The sequence below is a fragment of the Furipterus horrens genome, unplaced genomic scaffold (genome assembly GCF_987537825.1).
Source record: "Furipterus horrens unplaced genomic scaffold, mFurHor1.1.pri manual_scaffold_16, whole genome shotgun sequence".
In the NCBI taxonomy this organism is placed as follows: Eukaryota; Metazoa; Chordata; class Mammalia; order Chiroptera; family Furipteridae; genus Furipterus; species Furipterus horrens.
In genome coordinates, this window is record NW_028327186.1 from 11,841,390 (window position 1) to 11,868,904 (window position 27,515).

At 52.1% G+C, this 27,515-nt stretch overlaps 1 protein-coding gene and 1 pseudogene across 1 annotated transcript in view; both read left to right on the forward strand.

Moving 5' to 3' along the window:
- Positions 1–27,515, forward strand: part of ADAMTSL3 (ADAMTS like 3) — a 108,485-nt gene that overhangs the window by 53,740 nt on the left and 27,230 nt on the right. The window contains exons 8-20 of the mRNA XM_090263691.1: positions 3,720–3,794; positions 5,215–5,372; positions 6,053–6,164; positions 8,318–8,456; positions 9,427–9,477; positions 10,120–10,324; positions 11,318–11,465; positions 13,019–13,103; positions 16,628–16,917; positions 17,872–18,001; positions 22,665–22,857; positions 22,940–23,119; positions 25,829–25,982. Of these exons, the coding sequence (XP_090119817.1) occupies positions 3,720–3,794; positions 5,215–5,372; positions 6,053–6,164; positions 8,318–8,456; positions 9,427–9,477; positions 10,120–10,324; positions 11,318–11,465; positions 13,019–13,103; positions 16,628–16,917; positions 17,872–18,001; positions 22,665–22,857; positions 22,940–23,119; positions 25,829–25,982 (1,920 nt within the window). The remainder of the gene's footprint in view (positions 1–3,719; positions 3,795–5,214; positions 5,373–6,052; positions 6,165–8,317; positions 8,457–9,426; positions 9,478–10,119; positions 10,325–11,317; positions 11,466–13,018; positions 13,104–16,627; positions 16,918–17,871; positions 18,002–22,664; positions 22,858–22,939; positions 23,120–25,828; positions 25,983–27,515) is intronic.
- Positions 25,401–25,551, forward strand: LOC149992152 (U1 spliceosomal RNA; annotated as a pseudogene).

Below are 27,515 nucleotides of genomic sequence, written 5' to 3' on the forward strand. Positions count from 1 at the left end.
TTGGTCTCTCCCTCTTGTCAGAGCTTACAAGAGGGGGCCCTGTGTCTCTTTGGCAGTAACATGTTGCCACATTGCCCAGACGCCTTGGAGAGCCACCTTTGGTCTATATCTCGGCGTTTCAGCCTCTGCTATCCCTGTAGGGGAGAAAAAAATAATTTCCCCCTACCCTTCCAGGTTCTTAACGGAGACCACCACCGGCCCCAGGACAGAAAGATTAACAGGAGAAAGATAAACTTAATTGCCTAAGCGTGCGTGTACCGGAGCCCCGCAAAGGCAGGCGACTCAGGAACGTGGCCAGTGCAGTGGCCAGTGCAGGGAGCTTTTAGACAAGAAGGCAGCCGGGGGGTGAAGCGATGCCGAGAGGAAGGGGCCTGGGCTTGGGGCGGCAGTAAGATGGCGAAGACGTCACTCGGTTTGTTGGTGCAGCCTCCGCCTTCCCCGTCTGTCCCCACAGAGCCGCAGGTGACCTTGAGTCCGACTGCACGGTGCCACCCAGTCTAACAACCCATTTTAATACAGGCGGTGCCGGTGGCTGTGGGCGGGCGAGGCCATGAGCAGGCACCATGGTCTTCCAGATCATACGTAAGATGCTTTACACCCGTCCTCTCATTTTAAAGGAAGATTAGTAGCATTTGCGTTGTTTCCATAGGGTTACTATTATTATTAGCCTTAGCTTTATTTAGAAACCATGCTTAAAAAAAAAAAAAAAAAAAAAAACTCCTTTGTTTCTTGGGAATGGGGAGTGTGTGTGTGTGTTTGAGCCCAACTAGCAGGGAAAAATAAATGCAGGGTCCAGAACAGTAGTGTGAAAAATACCGGACAAAGGTTCTAGTCATCAAAAAACCAACTGCACTTTAATAATCAAAAACAAAAATCAGAACTAAAACCAATGTTACCCCAATAAATATACTTTAAAAAATAAGTGGGAATGAGGTGGTCAGGGTCTGAGTCACTAAAACCTCTACTTTGGTGTGACCGGGTGTGTCTGTATTTAGGTTGGAATAGTTCTAGTTAGGCTTTATCGTGAGAAAAACACACACACACACACACAATAACCTGATGTAAATTATAGTCCTTCTGGGCTGAAAAACTCATGTTTGTTGATTAGTTAATACTGTGTGGACAATTGGTTTCCTGCATGTCTTGCTACTTAGCAAGGACTGTAGGCAGGAAATGAGGTGCAGAGAAAACAGGACGGACAGCTGGACAGGAGCGTTTCCGTGTGGGCGGGAAGCGCCTGGGACCCAGCAGCATGGCCCTGAGGTCAGCCCCGTGATTGCAAAATCAAACAAGCGAACCCAGGGGGTCACCGTCCCTCATGAACGTAGCAGTGTGAGTGAATGAAATTCAAACTTGGTCTCCCACTAAAAAGGGTTAAGAGTGTCACTCTCCAGCAAGTCAGTTAAACTTGCAGAACTTGAGTTTTCTTAATCACAGAAATGGGTTTTATGAGATTGAGTGAGGTCATTGATCCCAAGTTACGTAGCATCATGCCTGGGGCACACACAGTGCTGAGCATGGATTTGAGAACTTACACTTACCAAGACCTCGTTGGATCGTCTCAGCCACCCCTTGAAACAAATGCTCTTGTCGTAGTCATCTAATGTTATAGCTGTAACTGGCCCAGAGAGGGTGAGGACCGTGCCTGAGGTCACACAGCAATTCTGGCCCAGGTCGTCTGGCTCCGGGGCCTGATCTTAACCCCTCTTCCATATTGCCTGTCCCTAGTAGTTTGTAAAATAATACAAGTGACTTTAAAGAGGGGAGCCTTAGGTGACGGCACAGTGGCCAACAGCATCATCAAGGATCTCTTACCCCAGAGTTTAGGGGAAACGTTTCCCTGATATCGGGTTCAAATAAGGAAAGTGGTCAGGAGGGACCAGTTACCACCAGCCCCTCCACCCCCAGCTCTGGGCGTCCCCAGCTGGGATAGAGAAGAAGCCTTTTTCTCACCTTGTGTGTTAGTCACCAATGGTTTCTGCGCCGTGAGCAGCCTGGGGATTTTAAAGCAGCCTCAGAATCAGGCTGGCGTGGCCGTAGCATCTACCAATCTGTGACACTCAGCCGGTCCCGAAGCGTGGGGGCCGCCTGCTCCTTCTGGGTTTGCCGGTGACTCTTCTCCGTCCGCCCTGGTCCCGGCTCCCGACCGAGGGGGAGTTTACCAGGAGGCCGTGGGTCTGCACTTACAAGTGGCCCATTTGCCACAGACAAGACCAAGCGTGGTAGCAGTGTTTATAACAGAACCAAGTGGCTTTCAGACAAAGAAATAACAAAGATGGAGTATTTTTGTATCTGTTGATAATTTAAAAATCTTAATTTGTGACCAAATACATCAAAATATATAAAGAAAAAATAGTACAACTACTATGAGAGAGTTTATCACGCTTAAGTCAGGGAAAATGACACGGAGGCTCCCTATAGTGTAATCGCTGAGGTCGCGCTAACATGTCTGTGCTGAGTGTTGCGTTTTGAGGGGACAGTCTTCTCAAGCCTGCATGGGCCATTTACAAAAACGGATTCTAGACTCGGCTCCAAAGACGATTGCAAAACCAAAACATCTCAGGAAAAGAGGACCTGCCAGGAAAGGCCTCGCCCCACAGCTGTGCGCCCCGGCCCCCTGCTCCTTGTTCCCTCCCCACAGACGCCTCCCCGGCCAGCTCACCCTCCATCTGTGCTGCGCACCCCACCCCCTCTGCTTCCTCGGGGACCTCCCTCCCCTCATCATCCCCTTGCTCCCCGTTACCGCCCCCCAGTCAGGGACAAGCATGACCACATCTCCTCTGTATTAAATAAAAGCATGACTTCAGCATGCATGTAGGTGCATATACATGTGTGTCTGCATGTATGTTCGTGTGCATGTGTATCTCCTCTAACTCCCCCTGCCCTCGGGCAACTGCTCGAGTCTCTCAGCCACCATCGTGGACAAGGAAGGAAAACTGTTGGCACTCCATGTCTCTGTCATCTTCATGGGTTCCTTCAGCCACGGCCCCTGTCAGTGGTCTTGGGACAGCGCTGTGGAAGAAATGCTTTCCAGCCCGCACTGCGCCGGGGCAGGGCCACCAGAACGTGGTCACCAACACACACACGTTGGGGGTCTGGGGCTGGGCAGCTCCTGGGGCTCCACCCTGCACTTCTGGGTCAGGATTTCGGGGGGTGGGGTGGGGCGGGGCTGGGGAAGAACCTGTGTTTTACCCGTCTCTTCAGGTGATCCTGGGAGGTCCTGGCCTCTTTGGGTATCACAGAGACTTCAGAGTTGGCTGGCCTTTTCTGGAGAGCGACAGAAACCCAAGGTGGCGGGGCAGGCTAGGAGGAGAAGGCATTTAAAACTGTGTGGTACAGGCTGCCTGTCCCAGAATAAAAGGAAGGGGGTTCCCCTTATAGGCCGTCCCTGCTCCTGGCCTTGCTCAGAGGTCCCACGACGCGCATGTCCCTCCAAAGGGGACCTTGGGAGCACCTAAGGATCCAGCGCCCTCTACCCAGCAAAACATCGTCAACCTTTTCTTTAATGGTGCTTAATAAGGGATGTAAATGAAATGAGTAGTATCCGTAGGCCTTATATGTAGTATTGGTGCTTCCCAGAGACTTTCGGACCGTGCAGTGGAAATGGCGCTCAGCACACTGAGACTGCTTTGCGCACGCCCCCTGTTTTGATTGACTGTTGTATTTCCTGGGCCTTCAGTGCGCACGTTTGACGAGATTTGTCCTGTGTTCTTTCCGAGGGGAAGAAAACGTGATTGCCGTGCCTTTGGGAAGCCGGAGCGTGAGGATAACAGTGAAAGGACCTGCCCATCTCTGTGAGTCGCATTGAATCTTAATGTTGTTTTATTTCCTGAAAGTTCACTTAGCCAAAAAAAAACAAAACAACTTTGTGTTCATAGGTATGGGGACAAACCTCTCAAGGACTTAGACACTGATATAGTCTGTATCAGTAGGGAAATGATCTAAACCCTGTCCGCGATCATTTTTTTGAAGGATATTGAAAAAGCCCTCCTGGCCCTGGCCAAGGGTCTCCCTTGGTTGGAGCATCGTCCTGTGCACTCAAAGGTTGTGGGTTCGATCCCTGGTCGGGTCACGTACCGGAGGCAACCAGTCGATGTTTCTGTCTCACGTTGATGTTTCTCTCCCTTTCTCTCCCCTTCCTCCCTCTCTCTGCACTCAATTAACACACCCTTGTGTGAGGCTGTAAATAAATAAATAGATAAAAAGCACTTCTGTTCACCCAAAAGAAAATGTGACCGGAGGGGTTGCGTGCACCAGGACGGCCTTTGTGGCGACGGGACAGGTCTGGGTCTGGATTGTGGTGGCCGGTGAGCCAGTGGCGTAGGCTGTACTGATATCGATTTCCTGGTGTTGACACTGAACTACAGGGATGAACCTGGTGTATGTGCCCCAATTATTGTGTCCCGTTCAGTGAAACAGGGGGAAAGGTGCACAGGTCCCCGCTACGGTCTGTGCACTTTCTTGTGACTTGAATTACTTCAAAATAAAATTGTTGGCTTTTTTTTTACAAAAAAAGCAAACTTAAAATTTATTGTGGTTTTGTGTATATAAAAGTCTAGATTTAAGATCTTCTGAATAGTGATGAGGAACATAGCTTTACATTGGGAAATGGCCACATCATAACTATATATGTGTAAATGGATGGCATGGTCTTCTCCTTATGGTAGAAAAGGCGTCAGAGAGTTGAACAGACCTTGTGGGACCCAGCACCGTGTTACTGCCGTCATAATGGCCACTAGAAGGCTCAGGGTTTGTAAACTGGGTGGGTGCATTGGTCCCGTGTCAATATCACGTGATATCCTATATGGTACAACATCTTTCTGAAATAGAAGTGCTTTTAGGGCCGTTCTCTCATTTGGAACAGATTGTTGGTTGCTAGACGTAGGAGTGGGGGTGGGGGTGGGAAAAACAGGTAACCGTGGTCAAAGGATACACACTTTCAGTTATAAAATGTCAGTCCTGGGGATGGAATACACAGCGCGGTGTCCCCAGGTAACAACACTATATTGCGTATCTGAAAGTAGTGAAGAGAGAAACTTAGAAATTCTCACCACAGGAAACAGATTATGACTCTCTGAGGCGATGGCTGTTCACCAGACTCCCTGTGGTGAGCATTTCGCCGTAGGTGCAGGTGTCGAATCATGGTGTCACACAGCAGAGACCGATGGGGTATGTCACGTGTATCTCTCTTAAAGTTTTATTTTTAAATTTTAGTTATCGAATCAAAAACGCTTCAAGGACACAAGGGGGAACACAGCTTTCACAGCCCCGGAGTTTTTGTCATAGAAAACACAACCGTCGAGTTTCAGAGAAGCGCAGAGAGGCAAACCTTTAAGATTCCTGGGCCTCTGACGGCTGATTTCATCTTCAAGGTAGGCTGGCCCTCTTCCTCAGCTCCGGGCATCTGAAGGTCCGCACAGTTTGGATTTTAGAGACAATCGTGTGCTCAGCAGAAAGTCACCAAGGATGGCTCTTACATGGAGCATCTCATTCCGATTTCCTTCTTGGCCTCAGTTCCAAAAAATGGTTCCTCTCTCTCGAGTTCCAGCTCCTAAACCTCACTCGTCCACGGAGAAGCGTCCCTTTTATAGGGGAGCGATTGTTTTTGTATTTATCACCTCTAGTTACTGTGTTCCGCTGTCAGGCTCTAGGTGGGGCGGGGTGCCGGGATCAGTGGCCGAGTGCCCCACATCGCAGACCCGCTCTGTGCTGTTGCCCATGTTCTTGCACGTGAGGGTGGAGATGACAGAGGCTCGCTCCTTCCCCGCCCTTGTGGGTGGCCCAGGTCACGTCTCGTAATGGGCGCTGCTCTGCACGCCTGTCGCAAGGCACCTTCAGAGGAACGCCGCTTCCCCATGACCTCGAGCCTGTGTCCTCCCTCCGGGTGTACCTGGGTCATTTCCATAGCCTCGCTTACAGGGTATAAAAGTTATAGAATTCTAGATGAAAAATGACAGAAGATCAGATTTTATGTCTTTGTATGCAATGTTGCCTCTGAGAAGGCACAGGCTGGTTGCATGCAGAGGCCTCACCGCGGCTCTCTTCTGTCCAGACCAGGTACACGGTGGCCAAGGACAGCGTGGTACAGTTCTTCTTCTACCAGCCCATCAGCCATCAGTGGAGACAGACCGACTTCTTCCCCTGCACAGTGACCTGTGGAGGAGGTGAGGCCCCGACTGGGCCCCCGCCCGGGGGGAGCCCTGCATGCTGTGGGCGAAGCCACCTTGACCACGGGTGTGGCCCTGGCGAGGCCAGCCCTGCTGGCACCGTGAACAGCAGCCCCTCACGGTGAGGGGCAGGCCGTGCGCCACAGATCGGCGGCGGTTGTGGGAGAGCCTGCCCGTTTCCTTGCACCAGCAGGACTTCCGTGCATTCGTTATAGAAGGGGAAGGCCCCCTGCCCTCCTCCTTTCCCTTCCAGTGATCTCTGCGCTGCTGTGAGATTGAGGAAGGGGGCTAATGGTCTCCCCAAGTTATAAACGCCCGTATGCTCCTTGGCTCCGTCTACAAGTGTGTTTCCATTTAGTACCAAGATTCTCCTTTGATGCAAGGAGCTATAATCTCATTTCTGTTTTTGTTTTTTTGGGAGAAATAAACACACAAAAGCCACAAGGAAAGCTTTATGAAAATATTAATCCATTGGTAATCAAAGCTGTATGATTTGTGTAAATGCCATTTTGGAGGGTTTTGTTTGTTTGTTTTTGTTTTGTTTTGTTTTGAAAACCAGGAAAATTAGCTCGATCGTCTCCCAAGTACGCGGATGGACTTCCCTGGCCTGGCCTGTTATCTGTGGGACACTCGGGATCAGTCAGGAGGATGGGCCGTGGACCTCCTGGCCGATAGGGGCACCTTAGTGACATTTTATTGACTGGATTTTCATTCTTGTGGTTTTGATTTTGCCTTTTATCGTGCTCACCAGTCTGTACCATGCTCAGCTTCCATCCAAAGCCACAACTTGTAGAAAGCTGTCAAGTGGTTTATAAAATCAAATTCCTCTCGACCATCAGGCCTTTAAGTGTATTTTTAGACCGTTAGACCAATTGGCTGAGGCTGAGAACTTTCTTTTTTGTTTCCTGAAGAGCTCCTTCTGGTTTTGAAAAATTATCTTAAAAAACAAACAACTTAACGTGACATTTATATGGTGACAGGAAACCAGCAATCAGGTCTTTCAGGAAACAGAGGTGTCACTTTGTGAGTTTTTTGCTTTTTGTTTTTAATGTACAGAACTCACCCATTTGGGATGTTCACGGTCTGCAGAGATGGTCCGCACTGAATTTAATGGGCATGGGAGCGGGCCTTCATTTCTTTGCCCTTTGAAGTCCTGGGAGGCAGAGGGGACGTAGCAGGAGGAAGGATTTTGTCTTCCCTGTCGCAGAGACAGGGCTTACCCCCAGTGAGTGCCAGTGACAGCCACTGGAAGTGCCCAGCATGGCAGAAGAATGACGCGTATCTGCAGGCGATGCAATATTACGGGGCAGACAAACCACAGCCCAGCCGGGGCCGCTCAACAAGGAAGGCTGAGGGAGGAAAGGAGAAAGCGGAATGAGATTGAAACATAGTATCGAAACTGTAACACGAAGCAAGCAAAGTAGCAAATAGAACAAGATTGAGAACACAGGATCAGACATGTAACCTTTGAAACATTGTATTAAAACTGTAACACGAAGCAAGCAAAGTAGCAAATAGAACAAGATTGAGAACACAGGATCAGACGTGTAACCTTTGCATGAGAAAAGGAGAAGACAGACCAGATTGAAAACAGTATGACTTATTTACTTAAAACAGACACAGCGAAGACAGCATTAGGTCCTACGACGGATGCTTTCGGAGGGCAGGGAGACAGGCAGTGGGGTCCCTGGCACGGGTGGCGTGGGCATGGGGATGGGGCAGCAGGAGGCTGTCAGGGGCTGTGAGGGCCATGGCAGCTCTGCGATGAGCGAGATGTGACGGTGAGCTCAGGGCCATCAGTAACTGACCTTCCTCACCAGGCCCAAGCAGTTTTTGAAAGGACTTAGTTATAATAGCTAAGACCATTAGAATGAGTCGCTCTCAATCTTTCACTCGTCTTAGAAGAGCCTGAGAATCTTCTATAAAAGAATAGCGATTTCTGGACCCAGCCACCGTGCCTCTTGACTTCTTTGGGCCACGGAGGGGCCACTCGGAGGTCCCAAATGGTTCCGTGCCACAGCCAGGGTTGGGCATCCTGGGTTAAGTTTCTTCAAGAGGGGAAAATAAAGTGTGTGGGGAGGGGTCCCTTGGCCAAGTACAAGCAGACGAGGTGTGAGACGCACTGAGACTTACCTTTCCCCCCGTGCCAGGTTACCAGCTGAACTCGGCCGAGTGTGTGGACACCCGCTTGAAGAGGGTGGTTCCTGACCATTACTGCCACTACTACCCTGAAAACGTGAAGCCCAAGCCCAAGCTGAAGGAGTGCGGCATGGACCCGTGCCCGGCCAGGTCTGTGCTCTTGCCCACTCTCTTACTTAGAAAAGAAACAAGTCAGGGGCAGCCCAGGCGGCTCCCTCCTGGCCGCAGAGCGACCCCCCTCACCTTGTCCAGCTTCGGACGCGTGCTGGGGCAGGGGCCTGCGTGGGCCGTAGAAACGAGGCTCTCCGGCTCCCTCAGCCTGGGCTCCCTCTCGCTGGCGGTGGGGTCCCTCTGCTGTGATGTTTGACCCTTTATACTGAACCTCCGCCATCTACACGATTTTAGGTCTCTTCCCCCAAGTGCACCTCTGCTCCATCTGCCGGTCACATGTGTCGGCAGCCCCCTATTTCAGCTTGGAAACAGGGTCACCCCGGCCCCTGTTTGGCCATCTGAAGCGTTCACATAAAATTCAGGATAAAAGAGTGTCGTGCAAGGCTCCTCAGTGTCTCAAAATAACAGCCCGGTATCAGGTCCCAGAGTCCCCCGGCCTCTGCCAGCTGGCTGAGGCGGGCGCCTGTGAGTGGAAAAGGAAGCATGCTTGGTGGCTTTCCCTTTCTGTCACTAACCTGCCGTTTCCTGGAACCTCCGCATTATTAATAGAGACCTTTACCAGGGACACGTTCTGTGACATACAGTGGTTTTCTCAAGACCTACTTGTATGACCGTGTGTTCATTTCATCAACCTATTTCATCAGAATAACTTTTTTAAGTGATAAAAAAGGGATGCCTAGATTGACCCAAATAAGGAGAAATGTTCTTCTTTTGTGAATGTTCCCTTTCCTGTATTTTCCTGTGGGACTGGGGGAGAGGGGAGTGTATGTCAGAGATGTTTCTGGAAACGAGGAGATGGTGGCTGAGTTTTGGAAAATCATTCACAGCATTTTGCGTACTTAGCTTTCAGTCGGGAAGAGATGCATCTTCTGGGATGTCGCACTGGTATTAGGTTCACAGCTGTGCTTATGGATTGGAAATGACCTTATCATGATGGTTTCATTTGTAGTGATGGCTTTAAAGAGATCATGCCCTACGACCACTTCCAGCCGCTCCCTCGGTGAGTGATGTTGTTCCTTTCTGTGTCTTGCTCCGAGTTGTTGGCGGGGAATGGTTGGATCTGTAGCACGCGTCTCAAGTGTCGGAGGGACAGACAGCCGCCCCGACGCGGATCGCTCAGGGAACACAGGCCGAGGTGCCGCAGTGGAAGGACCTTCCTAGGAGCTCGAGGGAACAGGCTGCCTCCCTCTGTGGTGTCTGCCGCCCCTGCCGGTGTCCTACCCGCCTGGCCAGTGGCCAGAATTTCAACCCCTGTTTCTCCTTAGACGACTAGGGCGGTCCTTTCTGACTGGGACTTTCTGTGACTCTCTAGCAATAGGGCCCGTTAGTATTTTACACTGTAGACACAGTTTACAGATGCGTGCCCACTCGGTTCAATTCACTGGGCCCTCACCAAGGTCGCGTGAGGGGTAGCGAGGGCAGGTGGGTTGCTCCCGCCCGACAGCAGCCCCAGGGTCAGAGGCGTGGCGTGCCTGTGACTGCGGATTGTGTGTCGCCATGAGGATCCCAGTCCCCCTCCTCCCCGTTCCGTGGTCCTTGAGCCGGACCACACGTGTTAGCCTTCCAGCAGCCGTATCTGCAGGCTTGAAACAGGCGCGCAGACAACACGTGAATAATGCGTCTGCACTCTTTTGCTTTGGAGCTGGGAACATAACCCCTGGACGGCGTGCTCAGTGTCCTGCGGAGGCGGGGTTCAGCGGCGGGGCTTCGTCTGCGTGGAGGAGTCTGTGCACGGGGAGGCGCTGCAGGTGCAGGAGTGGAAGTGCATGTACGCCCCCAAGCCCAAGGTCATGCAGACCTGCAACCTCTTCGACTGCCCCAAGTGGGTCGCCATGGACTGGTCGCAGGTGAGCCGGGGCCGTGGGCCGCTGCCCCCGACATCCCAGGTGTTCACGGATACTGGCCACCTGTCCTTGGGCTCTTTTCTCTTCACGTTCCCCCTTGAAAGGGTTTGGGAAATGGCATGCCCCTTCACGTATGTGCCTAAGATTAATGTCACAAGTTCAAATAAAAATGCACCACAGAAGTCATTTCTAACACGTAGGGAGTGCTGATATTTTTAAATAATGTGTGAAAGCATTTTTTTAAAAATGGGTCCGCTAGAATGTAAATGGTTTCTATTCTTGCCCTCTCTCATTAAAAAAAAAAAAATGTGAACAAGTTCTTGAAACATCTGTGAGTTTGCATTTTTCCCTCTTGAACTCACATTTTCAATCAGCTCTCTTTATAGGAATTTATCCTAATTAATATAATTTTATGCTTTAAAGTCTTTTATTCATGCAGTATTCTGTTCCTCGAGAAAATGTATAGCAATGAAAATTAATTTCTTGTGGCTGAAAGGCTCCAAGTATTTAAAAAAATTTTTTTTGCTGATCTGACTAAACGATGTCTTTTGTCAACCTGATTGATTTACAAAACCTCATAGTAATTACCCACCCTTTTTGCTCCAAAGTGACTTTTTGAAAAATCAGGTGCTGTACTTGTTTAGGAGGCTTCCTGGTCCCAAGCATTAACCAGTCAGATGCAATCTCGTTATGTAATGTGACCAATAAGATGCAAGTCTGTTATGTGACTTATCTATTTAGGGTTCAGGACAGGGCACTCACACCGGCAGCTGTTGCTCCGTTGGCTGTTGTCACTGTATCTGACAAGCTAAGGGAGAGAGGCCACTGCCCCTGACTAAATAAATGGGCAGGTACTGCATGTTTTAAATGTTCTGGCAGCACCGCCATTGAAAATCGCTGGCATGGACAGTGGCTTCTCCTTTGCACGAGACACGAAACCTTGGTGCATCTCCTCACGAACACGAATTTCACTGGTGTCTCTTTTCCCCCGTGAAGTGCACGGTGACCTGCGGCCGCGGGCTGCGGTACCGCGTGGTGCTGTGCATCGACCACCGCGGCCAGCACGTCGGGGGCTGCAATCCACAGCTGAAGTCCCACATCAAGGAGGAGTGCGTCATCCCCGTCCCGTGTTACAAGCCCAAAGGTGGGTTTGCGGTGCTTCTTGGCATTAAATCAAGTGGCGTTTCCCCATTCTTGTCCTCATAGTGCAGCGTTCCCGTGTCAGTGAACTGACTTTCTTAGAAAATTGTTTTACTGACAGATTTCAGGAGACCCAGAGAGAGAGGCGGAACCTCGGGACTGAATGGGTCTAGGGGCCATACGAAACACCTGCTGCTTCAGCCCCAGTGAACCGGCTCCTATCTGCCTGGGTTCCCAGTAACGTATCTCAGGGGACGTAAAATAATCTGATGCAGTCTCTGCCTTGAAGAAAAAACAGGGGAGAGGATGAAAGGGAAGAAGAGCAGGGACGCTCCCCTGAAGGTCCTCCTATTCTCGGTTCCCTGGTCCTTTGTACCCATGCCTGCCCCGCGATGGGTGTTTCCTGGGGGAGGAGAATGTCGCCTTCCCTGTGTCCTGCTGCCGGCTGTGGGGTGAACGCAGACTTTCAGTCTCCAGCCGAGACCTGCAGCTAGACTGGGAATTCCCTTTGCAGTCCCGTTTGTTCCACGTGCACTGGTGGAAATGGCGGCACCCGGGACGTTTTGGCATCATCTCTCGGTTCTGTGTTCCGCTCTGTACAGGGCTCCATATTTCCCCAGACGCTAGTGAGGCATTACCAGCCCTTACGACATGCACTTTCTCTCTGGGAGTGGGAAAAGGATTATTCCCACCCGTGAGTGCCAAGGAGTTTTCCTTCGTCCCTTTGGAGAGGATGCTACAGTTCTCCTCTGTTATTTCTGCGTTCGTTATCCGCACCCAGCATCTCACACTGAACTGGTCAGCGGGCATTTATCTGACGGTGTCCGTCTCCCAGAAAAGTCACTGGCTGCCGTGCAGGGGACAGGACTGATTGCGTCCCCTCATCAGTGACGTCTAGTCTCCTTCCTCCTTCACTCAGTGGGGCCTCCAGGGCCGCTCTGGGGGGCTGAGATCTCCCTGAAGCAGCCCCGGATTACTCCCTTTCCCACTTCATTCCCAGGTTGTTTCTTCCTTTACCTCTCAGGGGGGTTCAGAGGACCAGAAGGGGCCCCCGCCTGCCTTGCGTGTGAGCTGTAAGTGGGAATCGTCTTCCCCACAAACTAAAATAATAAAAGTTTGAATAAACCATAACGTAGACTATCCACTGCCCGGTGTTCGCAACCTTTCCGCCATTGGTGTTTCTGTGTTCGCGTCTTCATTCAACGGGCAGAAAGGGTTTGTGGCCGAAGCAAGCTGGCGCGGTGGAGGTACCAGCCTACCTTGGTGCGCATGTCTGAGAGGCGCTTTTGTGTTAGCTTGGAGAGGGTACTCAGCCGAGCCACGGGGCTGCTTGGTTCCTTTTGACTATGTGTTAGTTCAGAAAAGTCTAGGGCGGCAGGTGTTGGTTCCGTCCAGAAGCGCCCTCTGGTCCTCTGGTCCTGCGTCACGGGACTCGGCCCGCGTTGGGGAAGCGTGACTTCTGTACTGCTGACGGTTTCAACAAGTAACGGTCACGTATCTGAGTCCCTGATGCGTAACAATAATAAACTTGTTGTTTGCGGTCTTTTTTTTCCTCAGAAAAGAGCCCCGTGGAAGCTAAGCTACCTTGGCTGAAGCAAGCGCGTGAACTGGAAGAGGCGAGAACAGCAACGGAAGAACCCGCGTGAGTTCCAGGACGATTGATGGGGGGACCCGGGCACAGCCAGTGAACATGATCTGTGTAATTTTTGTCCTTCCTGGAGCGCGGTGATACGTTTCCAGTCCAAGGGCCCTGGCTTAGCAGGCCCGAGAGGGCCTAAGCTGGCTGGCGGTCTTCTCTGTTTCCCAAGCCGGCTGCCCTGCTGGGGCTGTTTCTGTGAGAAGCCCACGAAGTGACAGTGTTGTTTAAGGCAGAGCGGACCCGGCGGTCTGTGCCAGCGGAGGAGCGGGGTCATTCCTAGGTCTAGATTAGGGCGTAGGATGTCACCAAGGACCAGCACAGCGTGAAGCACATGGTTAGGTCATGGCCGGTCTCTGTAAAAACAATCATGTTGAAGTGGGTCAGGACAGTATGAGAGGACAGACGCCCCAGCGCTGCTGAGCTGGGGGCCCAGAACCACCCCTTTGGACTGCGTGACCTCAGACAAGCCTTTAGGAGCACCGTGTCTGCCTCAGGCCGGGTCTGATCTCTCCGGGGTCCGTTCCAACTCACAAACCCAATGGCTTCCATGGGGGAGGTCTGGCTTGAAATGTGATGAGTGGAAATTCTGAATGAAGAGCCAATCAAAGAACCTTCTCTGCAGGCAGAGGTGTAGGACCTGAAAGAGCGAGAAATCGAAGGTGCTCTGAGCCCTGGCGGGCAGCTCAGCTGGTTAGAGCATTGTTCCTAAATGCCAGGGTTGCGGGTTCCAGTCCCTAGTCAGGACACGTACAAGGCGCAGCCAGGGGATGTATACACAAGTGGAACAGCAAGTCGACGCCCCCCCCCCCAATCTCAAATCAATAAAAAATAAATAAGAACAAAACGAAGGTGGTCTGAGATTCCTAGCCCAGGTGTCTTGGCAAAAAGCAGCGCTGGTGATAGGCCCACGTAATGGAGCCGTGGACCGCACGTTGGACAGGTGCCGTCTCTGTGCTGTTCCCCGAGAGAGCGGGTCACGGTGTTGCAGAAGAGGGGGTGTGCAAGACGCTGGGGTCCCTATCCTCCTCGGAGCAGGAGCTGCTTCTTTCACGCCCTCCGCAGCGGGTAGAGGTCAGCAAGGGACAGTTCGTTCTGTGTCATCAGCAAGATTTTTCTTCTGTCGAACCAAAAGGCGCCTCCTTCAAGTTTCTGCTTCTAAAACAGGAAAACACAAACCAACAATCCAGATCTGTGCCCCATCCCATGAGACGCGTTCCCACATGTGGAGAAAGCCAGGTCCCTGGAGCATCGTCTTTCCCAAGTTCGTCCCTGAGTCTGTCCAGCGGGTTTTGTGGGTGGAGATTTTTAGGTCCCTCACCAACCTCGGTGCTCTTTTACCTGTGGTCCCGCCCAGCCGTGAGCCCCCGGGGACCGTGGCCTCCCCTGAGGGGCGCCTGCCTCTGGGGCTGCAGGCCCAGCATGCTGGCCCACCACATTCATGACACGGGCCGCACTCGGGCCTGCCTGCGGGCTCAGAAGACGTTGTGGGCTCTGTGAGTAACTGCTGGGCGAGAGAGAAGTGTTGGAGCTTGGAGCTCCGGGGGAGCCGGGGAGCCCGAAGGAATGGATGGTGACGGCGTAGAAGTCGTGAGCGGAGGAAGACGTTGGCCCGGCGAAAGCGCATTCTTGGAAAGACCATGGAGGGCTGCCGCGAAGAGCCCTCCAACCTCAGAGAGCCGCGGGGCCCCTGTGAGGACGGAGAGAGGGCTGTTTGGTTTGTCAGGAGAGCCTCTTCTGGTAAATGACAGAGAGGTGTCATTCAGAAGGGAAAGAAGTAAATGCCCAGGAGACGTCAGACCTCAAGTCCCCACCAGGAGGAACCGGGGCGATGGGTGTGTGACTATGAAGAGTGAACACTGATCATCAAGTGGAGAGAGTGGTTAGTGGTATGTGTTTGGCTGCTGCTCTTGCTTTTCATCTGAGTTAGGATGGTCTTACACACATGAAAAAGGTGATAAGGATTTGAGACAAGTCAGTTAGCATCTCTCGACCTCGCAGCCGTTCAAGGAGGGCGCTAGGCTACATGCTCCTGGGGCTGTTCTCCAGCTCTGAGCTCCCATGATTCTGCGAAAGAAGGAGCCCAGGGAGAAGGGGATGGCGCCACTGGAAGGGAGGGGGCCGAGGGTCATAGAGTTCGCAGTCTGGAGCGATGCGTCCTCCCAGGCTCTTGTGTTCCCAAAACAAGACTCTGTCCCCATTCAACATGAACTTCCTGTTCTCCCTGCCCTGGAGATCTCTATTCTACCTTCCGTCTCTACGAATTTGTCACCAGCGTTTTTAGCAAAGCAACCCAGGTGACTTTGGGGGATGCATCCAAGTTTGGGGACCCCTGGATCCGATAGGGTCCCTTTCAAGGTCTGAAATACTGTTCATCGGATTGGCTTGGGAAAGGATGATAAGTGGGTTCAGGCCCCCTTTCCTTCTTGTTCCGAGCCCGCATTCTCGGCCCGCCCCGCCTGAGCTCACTGGTTGTTCGTTCCTCTGCGCACTCCCTGGGCGGAACTATGTGTCCTTCCCTCCAGCAGGACCGTAGGCCCTTCTCCCACGCAGGCAGACGGAGCCCACAGCGTCTGCGCCCTGGCCGGAGCGCCTGCCCCCTGCCCGCTTTGCCTGCTCTCCCTCTGTGGTCTCCAGCAGCGTCCCTGGATCATTCTCACGGCTGGCAGTTCCCGGCCTGTCCCTGGCTGTCTGGCGTGAAGTTTATAGTTTCCTGCCTCCCCTTCTAACTGTTCATTCCCTCGATTTCCGAGCAAAACCGCAACATCGCTCAGCTCCCAGTTCATCCTTTTATTACCGCTGCCTTTTGTGGTCTGGGGATGCTATCTTGTTGACAACGGAGGGAAAGATGAACACAGCCGTACTTCCAATCCCCCGCGGGAAGCCTGCCAGACCCGCCCGGAGAAGATAAATATTTCTGCTCCTGTGGTTGACCGTGGCCCAGGCTCTGCATTTGCACAGGGAGCGCACATTCAGAGGCTTTTATTTTTTTCCTTTTTTAAATTAGGAAAATAAAAATGATAGCGTATAAAGCTAAGCCAAGGACACGGCAGCTTTGACCTTCTTAGCTTTCGGCGGTGGAATGTGTTGGCAGGGGAGATGGTTCCTCGTCATTTCAGTTCTTCCCTGGATCTTGGTCGTTTCGGTGGGGTTCAGCCATGAGGGCCCCTCTCCCATCTCCCACGTAGGACAGACAGAGCGTGAATGCTTCGTACGCCTCCTCCTCTGCTCTTTTAGCGTCTCCGTTTGTGGAGATCATAACACAGGGATAACCACTCATAGTGAGTTATTCTTTTGTGCCAGACCTTGTTCTTAGGGTTCTACGTGGATTGATTCTCACGTGTCCCTGTGGGGAGACATCCTCCGGGGGGCTGACAAGATGTGACTGTTCCCTAAGCTCGTCATTGAGCGTCCGCCGGCGCCCCGTGGGTTGGGTTTCCTCGGGAGCACGCTGCTGTCCCTGCACAGAATCCTTGTCGCTCTCCCGTCAGGGGCCCGCACGTCACCCTTCCCTCCCTGGTTCCCCGCAGGTTCATCCCGGAGCCCTGGTCGGCCTGCAGCGCCTCGTGCGGGCCGGGCGTCCAGGTCCGCGAGGTCAAGTGCCGCGTGCTGCTCACGTTCACGCAGGCGGAGATGGAGCTGCCCGAGGAGGAGTGCGAGGGCCCCAAGCCGCCCACCGAGCGCCCGTGCCCCCTCCCCGCTTGTGAAGACGGCCCTGCCGCGCTCCCGCTGGACACCGCCCCCCACGAGAAAGACGGCGAGACATCTTACCACTGGGAGTACGCGGGGTTCACCCCTTGCACCGCGACCTGCTTGGGAGGTACTGGATCCTGCGCTTACGGGCCGGTTACGCGTGTGTAGTTACTGGTTTGAGAACTAACCCATATCGCAGCGGACGAAGAGCAGAGGAGGAGACAGGGCCTTCGGGGTCAGACAGGCTTGTGTGGCCTCGGGGGAAGCGCAGACCCGTGGGCCGTACAGCTGGACAGGGAGGGGCCGCTGCTTTGCCCGGCCAGCTGGCGGTAGCGCGTTTGCGATCCTTGGAGAACAGAAGAAAGACTGATGAATTCAGGGGCAGGAAACCTAATTTCTAGTTTCTATTCCACCACTTCTTTTTTTTCTGTCTCAATGTCTCTCTAAACCTCAGTTTCCTTACTATTCGGTGAACAAGATGGAGATAGTGACACTATTCTTTTGGCCTCCCAAGCGTGTCGTGGCTACTTGAAAGCACGTGGCCTGCCCAGAGCGCTTGCCCACGGGGAGGTGTAGCCACAGACCTGTTCCTAACGACAGCCACGTGACCAGGAACTCAGACCGTAATGAACATTTTAATAGAGGTTAGACATCAAATTCAGCACATACGCAGTGATGTAGGGAAAATGTTATTCTTCAGCAGCTGATATGAAAGTTCCTCTTGGGGAAACTATTGTGTATGTTTTCGAGGAACACATTGGGGGGACCTCCTGGCTTTGAGTGCATTTGGCATGTAGACTGGTGTGAAGGTGGATAGGGAGTCAGGGATGCTCCTTAGTGTCTCGAGACGTGTGTCTGGGGGAGCGGAAGTAGAGGGGCTGAGTTGAAAAGGTGACCGAGAGAAGGTCAAAGACGGGGGGACTTTAGAAAACTGCAAAGTTATTTGCTCCCACGCGAACCCTAATACGCAGCCTTCACCGTGGGCTACAGTCCAAAGGGCAGTGGCTGAAGACCCAGCGTCCTAAGTCTCGGTTTGCTTCCTCCATCCCAGTCACCCGCGTGTTCTCTCCCCGACCTCTAGGCCACCAAGAAGCCATCGCTGTGTGCCTGCACAGCCAGACCCAGCAGACGGTCAGCGACACCCTGTGTGATGCTCTCCACCGTCCTCCCGCCGTGAGCCAGGCCTGCAACACACAGCCCTGCCCGCCCAGGTACGTGCCGGCTTGTGGCCCCAGGGAGGCTGTGTCCCGAGGGTCACGCCCGCTCCTGCAGAGAAATGCAGTGGCGCTGGTCAGCCCTGCCCGCTCCAGGCTCCCTTAAGCCCAGATGGACATACAGCAGAACCGAGAGGCCAGTGGGCTTGTTCTCCTTCCCCTCCTGGCTTCTCAAGGGTACTTCTTGGCCAGAGGCCCCATGGCAGAACGCAGGGTTGAGTAGGGTTAGCACTGCCACACAGTAGGTGTGCCATCCTTACGCGTTGAATGACTGAGTGACCTGTTTGTTCCCTGGAATGGACACCTGTGGGTTGTTACCTTCCCACCGCCTTGCCCAGATCTCAGAGCCTGGGGTGTAATGACACAGGCCTCCAAGAACAGGTGAGGATGACGTCTCTGGGTCTCCTTGATTGTTGACCTTTAAAGTTCGTTGGCTTCTCTGCTTGAGTCCTAAGATCCTGGGGAATTTTATCAGAAGCGAGGTAGGTTTTCCCCCGGTTTCTCTGTCCCTGGGTGTTGCTGGCTCCCGGGGATCAGAGCTCACGGCTTCTCACAGGAGACCTTCCCGAATCCAGCCCCAACCTTCCCTTCCTCTTCTCTCCTCCGCCTTCCCCGTCTCGATCCGTCTTCTGTGGTCAGACTGGCTTCACGCAAAGTGGCTCTTTCTGGTTCCACTTCTCCCCGATACCATGGACGTGGCCTCCTCGACAGTTTGTGGCCCAATATTTTATAAATCAGTCCTGCGTGTGCCTCACGGCCACTGCTTTAGTTCAGACGCGTGTGCACGGAGCTGTTGGCTGCTCAGATCCATCGGGATGTGGGGGGCAGGGAGAGATGTTCCCAAATTGCAGAGAGACCGTGGGGGCCTCCCACCCAAAGGCCTTCCATTGCGGATTAAAATCCACGTGCTTGGCTTTGGCCTGGTCTTTGTTTCCCGGGGCTGTGGTACCAAAGGCTCACACGTGGAGTGGCTTAAAGATCAGGAATATATTGCCTCCCAGTCTGGAGGCTAGAAGAGCAAAGCCAAGGGGTCGGCAGGGCTGGTTCCTTCTGAGGCTGTGAGGGGGCGCCCGCTCCGGGCCGCTCCCCAGATCCTGCGCGCCTCCAGCACTCCTTGGCTTGAGGGTGGCGTTCTCTGCGTTTTCCTTCTGTCTGCCCTAGCACCCGAATTTCCCCTTTGAATAAGGTCACCTCTTGTGTTGGATTAGAGCCCACCTTAATGGCTGCTCCTCATAACAGTACCTGCAAAGACCCTATTTCCAAATAGGCTCACATTTGCAGGTACTGGGGTTAGGTCTTCAACAGCTTGGGGGTGGCGGGGAGACACAGTTCAACCCAAAACAGCATATAAAGTCCTTTGTGACCTTGGTTTTAGGTTCTCGAACCTCATGTCCTGACAGTACTTCTCTCGCCACGCACACACACGCACACACGTGCACGCATGCACACACACCCCATGGGACCTGCTCAGTAGCCGCAGTGATTTTCACCGTGACCTACGCTCCCACTCATTCATGCACCCAGGGCCCTTCTCCGGGTGGAATATGCTGATTCTCTCCCATAAAAGCAGTTAGCGGCTGGCTGCCCTCTCACTGTGTAAAGAAGTCCAACAAGAAGGGAAATGGGGTCCTAACCTGAGGCGCTTGGTGGCGGGGAGCTCTTACAGCCCCAAGAGACGTCGAAATGCCTCAGGGACACGGGGCAGAACCCTGGCCAGGTCTCCCTCTGTCCAGGAATTTCAGACAAGTCCTTAGCTTTCTGGGCCCAGTTCCTTAGTCTGAATAATGACGAAAGACGTTAGCGGGATCTCCCAGGCCGTCTCAGCGCCAGGCCTTCCTCGTGGAGGAGCGCTGTCCAGCCGCATTTTCCGTTCGCATCTCCAGAACCACGCCTGGGCTTGATGCCACCCCCCGCGTGTCCACTCATGAATAGCGCTAGACGCTCGGGCTTGTCCTGGGGCTAAGAACAGCGGCCTTTGCTTGGCCTGCCCAGGAGGCCAAGGCAGGGGTGAGTTTGGTCTGCAGGGCGGTCCTTCCTTTGCGCTGCAGAGCGGAAGCTTTAGCAAGTGTGGAAACTGCTGGTTACGGATGCCCCCACCGCGGATGGGTCCCCCGCCACTCCTCACCGGGTGGGGTCTCGTGCACACGACCTTCCCCATCAGTGTCTTCCCCACAGAGCTTCCCTGCTCAGAGTAACGGAGCTCCCGGTGTGTCTTGGCCACTTTGCAAAGTTAAGAGTCTATTTTTATGTGAAGGGAGACACTGTTCTTCATTTCAAAGTTGCAGCTTTAATACACATTTTTGAAGGTTGAGAGTTCTACTGGAAAAAAAAAAAACAAAAACCCCAGCAGAGACAAAGGGTGACTGCCAAAATAAAGGTAAGTTTACAAAAATGTTTTAGGTTCTGCAAACCCGGGGTGTAGGAATAACAGGGACAGGGCGTTGCGTCATATTTTCCGTGCAAATATTTACTGACTCCAAGGGCAATGGCAGTAAAATATCGCCCCGGGGTGAAGCTCACCATCAGCGCATCTTTATTCACCCAAAGGCAGATGGGTGGGCGTGGGCGCCTGGCCTCCCCCGGGTAGGACGGTGTGTGATCATTGCTCTGTGGGGTCGCTTCTCCCCTGGTCTGTCCTGTAACTGCTGAGTGCCTGTGGTGTGTGGGGTCTGCTTTTCCCAGGGAGAGCCAGCAGCCTGCAGGGTCACACCCTGGTCCTGCCGGTCTCAGAAGCGCCCTCTGCCACAAGGGAGAGGCGTGGGGACGCGAGTGGCAAGGCTGATGTGTTTTCTGTGCCAGCCCTCCACTGGGTTCTTGCAATTAAAAAAAAAGTTATGTATTTAGGTCATTGTCTGTTAGTAAGACCTCGTGACCCATTTCTTCGCTAAAGATGGTTTCGTTGCCAGTCCCTGGTGCCTCTCACTGATGGCTCCAGCTCTGTGCTTGCTTCGACGCTGACCATCCTGAGGCTGCCCCGGGGGCTTGTGGAACATTGTAGATGACGCGGGGACTCACCCGCTTCTTGAAAATTTATAGGAGTTGAGGCACTCTCGAAGTTAGCAGGATCTCATCCCTCTTGTGCAAAGAACTTTTCATAGTTTTTTCAAAACGTATCTATTTTGCCAAGATTTTCAAACATGTTATTAAATTCTCTGTATTTCAATTAGAGTTTGCATCCTTGATATTCCAGAGGCTTCCAGCTTAAATTTCTTTTTGTTATACATCCTTCTGTTTTTCTTAGAACTCTTTGCTCCCAATTCTTACATATTTATGCTTCTTATAGTCTCCATACTTGTCTAATTATTACGTCTTCTTTGAGAATGTTTGCCTTTATATACAACAATTTTAGTTTGTGTCCTATTATATTTGTCTTGAATTTTCCCTCTAATTTAAACAATAAAACATGTATTATAGAAAACTAGAAATGAGAAAAACTGAAAACCACTTTTAATACTTTTTTCTTTCACAGTAAACTAAGTTTTTCTCTCTTTCTGATAATGAGTGTTTATTGTATGAAAACTCACAGGCAAGGATAGAGAAAATGAAAATCCTATAAATGAGAGAGCATCACTGTTAACATTTAGGTGTATACTTACCCACACTTTTTTCTACATGCATTTATAAATGCATAAAACAATATGATTGTACTCTGTAAGGTACTTTATGACCTGTTTTTTTCCTAATAAAAGTATATTATGAATTTTTCATGTCAATGACTATACATCTACTTTATTATTTTCATGGCTGCTAGCATTGTGCTATATCAATAGGCAATTATTTATTAAGATCGTCTCCTTCCCTCCATTTTGTAAAATTTAATATTTATTTACTTATTGCTTTCTAATACAAGGGACGCTGGCACAGCCTTTTTTTAAACGTACATTTTAAGCATCTTAAGATTGTATCCTCATGGTGTCTCTACAGTAACTAGTTAAAAATTCACATTCGCTAATAATGACATTTCCACAAGTTAAAGTAACCACAGTGCCCGAGTTTCCACCCAGCAGACGGGCAGAGACTCTCCGACAGAATTACCTGGTGCTGGCGCGGCGGAGGGAGCGGCACAGGGAGTCTTCCCTGAAGGCAGTTTGGAACTATGTACCCAAAGCAGCTGCCCTGGGTTTTCATTTTTACAGATGTTTCATGAGAAAACCTAATTTTTCCAAGATCTTACTGGAAGGGAATCACAGTAGATGTATGTGTGTAGTAAATCCAATCCCAACATGGAAGAATTTTTTGTAGGGATCTTCCAAATAATGCATCCAGGTGCCCTGAGGATTTCCTGACGCGTGCTTTTCAGCCTTTAAAGTTTCTTCTGACCCCTTCGTAAATCATCCTTGCTCTGGGCTCTGTGGGACACAAAACCCTGATTTCTTTATTCATCTTTGGTGGTAGATTAGGATGCAGAGAAATCAGATTCCTTTTACTCTGGACTTTTCCCCCAGTGGGTAAAATCTTTAACCACGTCCGTGACGTTTCCTGCCTCAGAGGTCGTCCTTCTGTGTTTGAGCTGCAAATATGGCCGGAGGTGCAGTGGCGGGAGGCTCCATGGGCCACATGTGCGGTCCTGAGCTGCCAAGCGCCTGGGATTGTCGGGGTGCGGACAGTTGAACGTGTTCTCGTCAGACAGTCCCGTGTCCCCACTTGGTTTTTGGTCCAGGTGGCACACAGGCCCTTGGGGACCCTGCTCGGCTACCTGCGGTGTGGGGATCCAGACGCGCGAAGTGTCCTGCCTGCAGCCCGGGGAGCCCCCGGCCCCTGCGGAGGAGTGCGGAGCTGGGAAGCCCCACGCCTTACAAGCCTGCAATCAGTTTGACTGCCCGCCCGGCTGGCACATTGAGGAATGGCAGCAGGTACGGCCGCCTGCTGGCTCCCCCACGTGCCGGGCTGTGAACGGGAGAGCCTGGTGTTGATCCCCTCCTCCTGTCCCCTCAGTGTTCCCGGACGTGCGGCGGGGGGACTCAGCACCGGAGGGTCACCTGCCGGCAGCTGCTGACGGACGGCAGCTTCCTGAACCTCTCAGACGGACGGTGCCCGGGACCCAAGGCATCGTCTCGTAAGTCCTGCGCCAGAGCCGACTGCCCTCCACACTTCGCCGTGGGAGACTGGTCGCAGGTAAGGGCCGTGCCCGGCGCTCCGCTCCCTGCTTCCCTGGCCCGCCTTTGTTTCCGCCGCGAAGTGTTTCCTCCGCAGGAGGAGAGCCGGGACCCGTGTGGGGTGAAGTCTCTGCTCCTTGAAATCCCAGAGCATGTCCCAGCTTTAACTCACAGCGACCCGAGTTGTGATTACGTTTTAGTGGGGCGCTACTTCCCCGGCGTCCTCAACGCTGAGCAGATACTGTCCTTCTCAAGAGTCTTTGCTAAGTCGGGGGACATGCAAAATGGTGTCGCAATCGTGATCTTTACTGAAGCACAGACCTGCTAACCCAGGACAGGAAAATCATGCAGGGCGCAGCAGGGTTTTGCCAGGAGAAATCAGAGGAGATAAGAGGTTACCCGCTGAGCCAGGCTGGACCTGAGGCCTGTCAGTTCCCTGGTCAACCATTCTTCAGGGCAAACTGGTCACGCTCCGAGAGGTCAGGCCCAGCCAGTCAGGACCTCTTCCTGCCCCGGCCAGGCCGCATCTCTTGGAAACCGCGCTCTGCGAAGAGGAGCAGGTGCGCCTGCGTGCAGAAAGGCTGAGCCATGTCAGGTCAGATGCACATGTTGAGGGTTCCCTGCTAGGTTCGGTTTTCCTTCTGTTAGTTGAAATGTCCTGTTGTTTCGAGGTTGCTTCGCTTTGGCAGAAACTCAGACACCAAACTGCCACCCTTCCAGCGGCTTTCGGCCAGACAGGGCCCTCTGCCGCAGAACGGCTCGACGGGGGGCAGCCATGTTCTGTCCCTGCCAGAACGGGCCCCTCGCCCCGGCCCCAGCAGGGCTGAGGGGCCGCACCCGAACCCCCATTTCCCACGGGGCCAGGCCCCTGGCCTGTGGCTGCAGGGATCCTCGCCCCGGCACTAGCCCCGCTCACGGCATGTTTCGGCTCGGCTCAGGCAGTGAGGGGTCCAGGAGTTTTCCTTCATTTGCTTAGATCGAGGTTGTGGGCACAGTGGAGATTTCCATGCTCACTCTGCTTTCCACGTTCTACGAAAGGGGCATTGTCCCCGAATGGGGGGCTTCTGTGCTCTGCGTCCTCTTGCCGTCTGTGTTTCCACTCTCCGTGCGTGGATGGAGCACAGGACCGTTGCGTTTACCTCCGTCATTCTGACTTTGTGGTGTTCCGTGGTGGTTTTCGTTTTTTCGGCTTCTGTGACTGTTGTGGGTTCGATCTCCAGTCGGGGTGCGTAACAGGAGGCAACGGACCCCTGTTTCTCTCTCACATCAGTGTTTCTGTCTCCCCCCACCCCCTGCTTCCTTTCTTCTCTCTGTAATCAATAAATCTATCCTTGGGTGAGGATTAAAAAAAAAAAGAAGAAGCAGAAAGAGCCCACAGGCCTCTGAGCAGACAAGGCAGGCGGGTAACAAAAAGTCCCTTTTTGGCCTCATGGTTCCAGTGACAGTCAAGGCAAGAGGTCAGAGGTCAGAGGAGCAGGGTCCCACACTCGATGGAATGGGAGAGGAAGTGTGACCCCGGTGTTCTCTCTCATCTTGGTGGTTCTCCGAGTAGAAAGGCAGCGGACGCAGAAGAGAGCGTTGCTCTGTGAGGCCTCCTTGGAAAACGTTCAGGGCCAGGCCAGCCCCAGACGACCCAGGAGCCGGGGCTGCCCAGGCTTCGATCATGTGATGGAAGAGGAGTGGCTCCTCCCGGCGCAGGGTCCACAGCCGGCAGCCGGCAGCTGCGTGTTAGGACAGACCCCAAACGTCAGCCGTCTTGACATTATCTGCGTAGTTTCACGAAAACGGGGACGTCGGGGGAGGAGAGGTGGGAGGGAATGGAAATGTGCTTCTTTCCTCTTCCTTCTTAGCAGCGGGTCAGTACGTATTCCTGGAAGTTAAAACATGGCATCAAAAATAGCTACCTGAGTCTCTTGTTGGTTTCTCTCCTTTTCTTTCTGAATTTTAGAGGGTTCTTTGAGAATGAATCGCTTATGGTGGAAAAAAAGTAAGACGTTCAACCAGTCTTAAAATTTTACATTAGTTTTTTTTCCTAATATACCTAATACAATTGTCAATATACCTAATATAAAATTTCCAGTTACCTAATTAAAACTTTTAGTTGCATGTACACGCAATGATGATCAAATATCAATGTTACGTACATATATTGAGCATTAAATATTAATGTTATTTCATGTATAGCCGTTTGGGTAGTTTTAAAAAAGCTTTCCTCTAATACATTTCTGTTTCTTGAATTCTTGGTCTTGGGTATGCATTTTTTTAAAAAGCAGAGCCACCTTACTGTATAAGAACAGCTGATTCTTACCTGGCATGATCACAAAGGCAGCTTCCCAGGGTGAGGCTTATCCTCTGGACTCCAGATGTGCTGACCCCTGCGATTTCCCCGAATGTGGGAAACTCAGCGGCATGATTTGTGGTCATGGGGGGCTGCATTTGCCCTCTCCCCCAGAAAACACAGTAGCTGAAGATAAATTTGACATCCATTACAAGGCCTAACTACCCCTGTGACCATCCATTAGTGGGAATTCGTTACTATGTCAGAAGGAGAGAAGGGAAGGGATGGAGGAAGGAGCAGGGAAAAGAGGGGGAAACTCTCTGCGTCTTAAAAGACGGCGGAGCCCAGGACGTGGCTTAGGTCTCGGCACACGCAACCACGGAGCCTCCTCCTGTTGGAGGCCGCGTCTGTCTGCTCACGCTCTGGTTCACGCTGTTGCTCTCCTTCCAGTGCTCCGTCAGCTGCGGCGTGGGAACCCAGCGGAGGAAGCAGGCGTGCCAGAGGCTGACGGCCAAGGGCCGGCGCGTCCCCCTCGGCGAGAGCGCGTGCAGGGACCTTCCGGGGCCCCCGCTCGTGAGAGCGTGCCACATGCCCACATGCAGCAGTAAGTGCGGGACCGCTCTGCGCGCCTTGTTCCATTGGCTTCACCTTTCGAGGGACAACGGGGTGGTCCTCCTCTGGAGGTCAGCCAACCAAGCAGAAGTCAGAATTGTGTGCAGCAGCAGACGGGGTGATGCTGGAGGCCAGGGTGAAGTGCTAAGGAAAGTCGTAAGCGCTCCCTGCCCACAGAACAAATGTATATTTTAGGGTTCCTCACCTGGATCGCTGCTTCTTACGCCCCGCACTGGGCCGCGGCTTTTTCCACTTAGAGTTCATGAGTGTTCCTTGTAGAAGTGAAGCCAAAATACCTTCTGGATTTGTTTTCTTTTTAATTTATTTTATTTATTTTTTATTTTTATTTTTTGCTAATGATATATCTGGACCCACTCTGTAAAAGTAGAAGAGCTAATAAGCATTTTTAATTATCCTTGGATAATTCATCTAAAACCAGCAAGAGTGAGAACATGAAATACCTTTTCATCTTTAAAAAGGCAGTTTGGATACTTCTTCAATTAATGAAGTGATAATTAATCGTAATTACTAAGTTATAACTTATACAAGCTGGGCAGAAGGCGTACATATCATGGCTTCATAATGTCCCAGCGCTGATATACATGTAGTACGTGTCTGTATTTTCACAGTGTCTGTGAGAGAACTTGTTTACACGTGCACGTGTATGTTTCATGCAGGAGGGTGACAAGGATGGAGCTGTGCGGTGTCCCCACAGCAATTGAAAAGGAGGCAGCAGAATATGATGGGAGGTGGGCTGGGGGGTAGGGCCCAGGCCCACGGAAATGCCCAGCTTCTGGGTCTGGTGCTAACTTGATTCTCCACCCTTTTCAATTATTCGCCTGTGAGAGAACATTAATTACCTTGGGTACCCTCCTGAGCTTACGGTAAGAAAAAGAAAAAATCAGAAATTAACTTATTTTAACTCTGCTGAGGAAATAAAAAAAAAATATATATGAAATCTAAGCTGACCAACAGCTTTCCTGGAGACACTCACAAAACCAAGTAAAAACCGCAATGATAACTTTTCAAAAAGGAACAGCATGTATTGGGCCCGTAGGATGGAGAGTTCCTTCTGTGCACCAACTCAGTCCCCACAGCGTTTCGAGATGGAGATCATCCCCGTTTAGAGGTGAGGAACCCGAGATGTAGCGAAGGTATGAGACCCGACCGAGGGTCCGCAGCTGCCAGCTGGCCCCCGGTGCTGCTGACCACAGCCTGTCTGACTCCCGAGCCCACGCGCTGAGCCACCTCTCTGCTGATTCATGGGAGACGCTAACGTTTTCTCCTGGGAAGTCTTTGAGAGCACATTTTTAAAATCTCGAGCTTCCAAGCATCTGCGAGTCCAGGTTAGACGGCGTCCTGGAATTCAGGACCGTCTGTGGCCTGTGGCACGTTGTCATGCTTTGAGCGGATGGTCAGTCTCGTTTTTATTAATTGTGGATGATTTTATAGCCATGTGGCGAGACCATAAACTGCCTGCGAGGATAGCGAAATTAAAGGACCGCTGGCAGCTTCCTCTAAAATA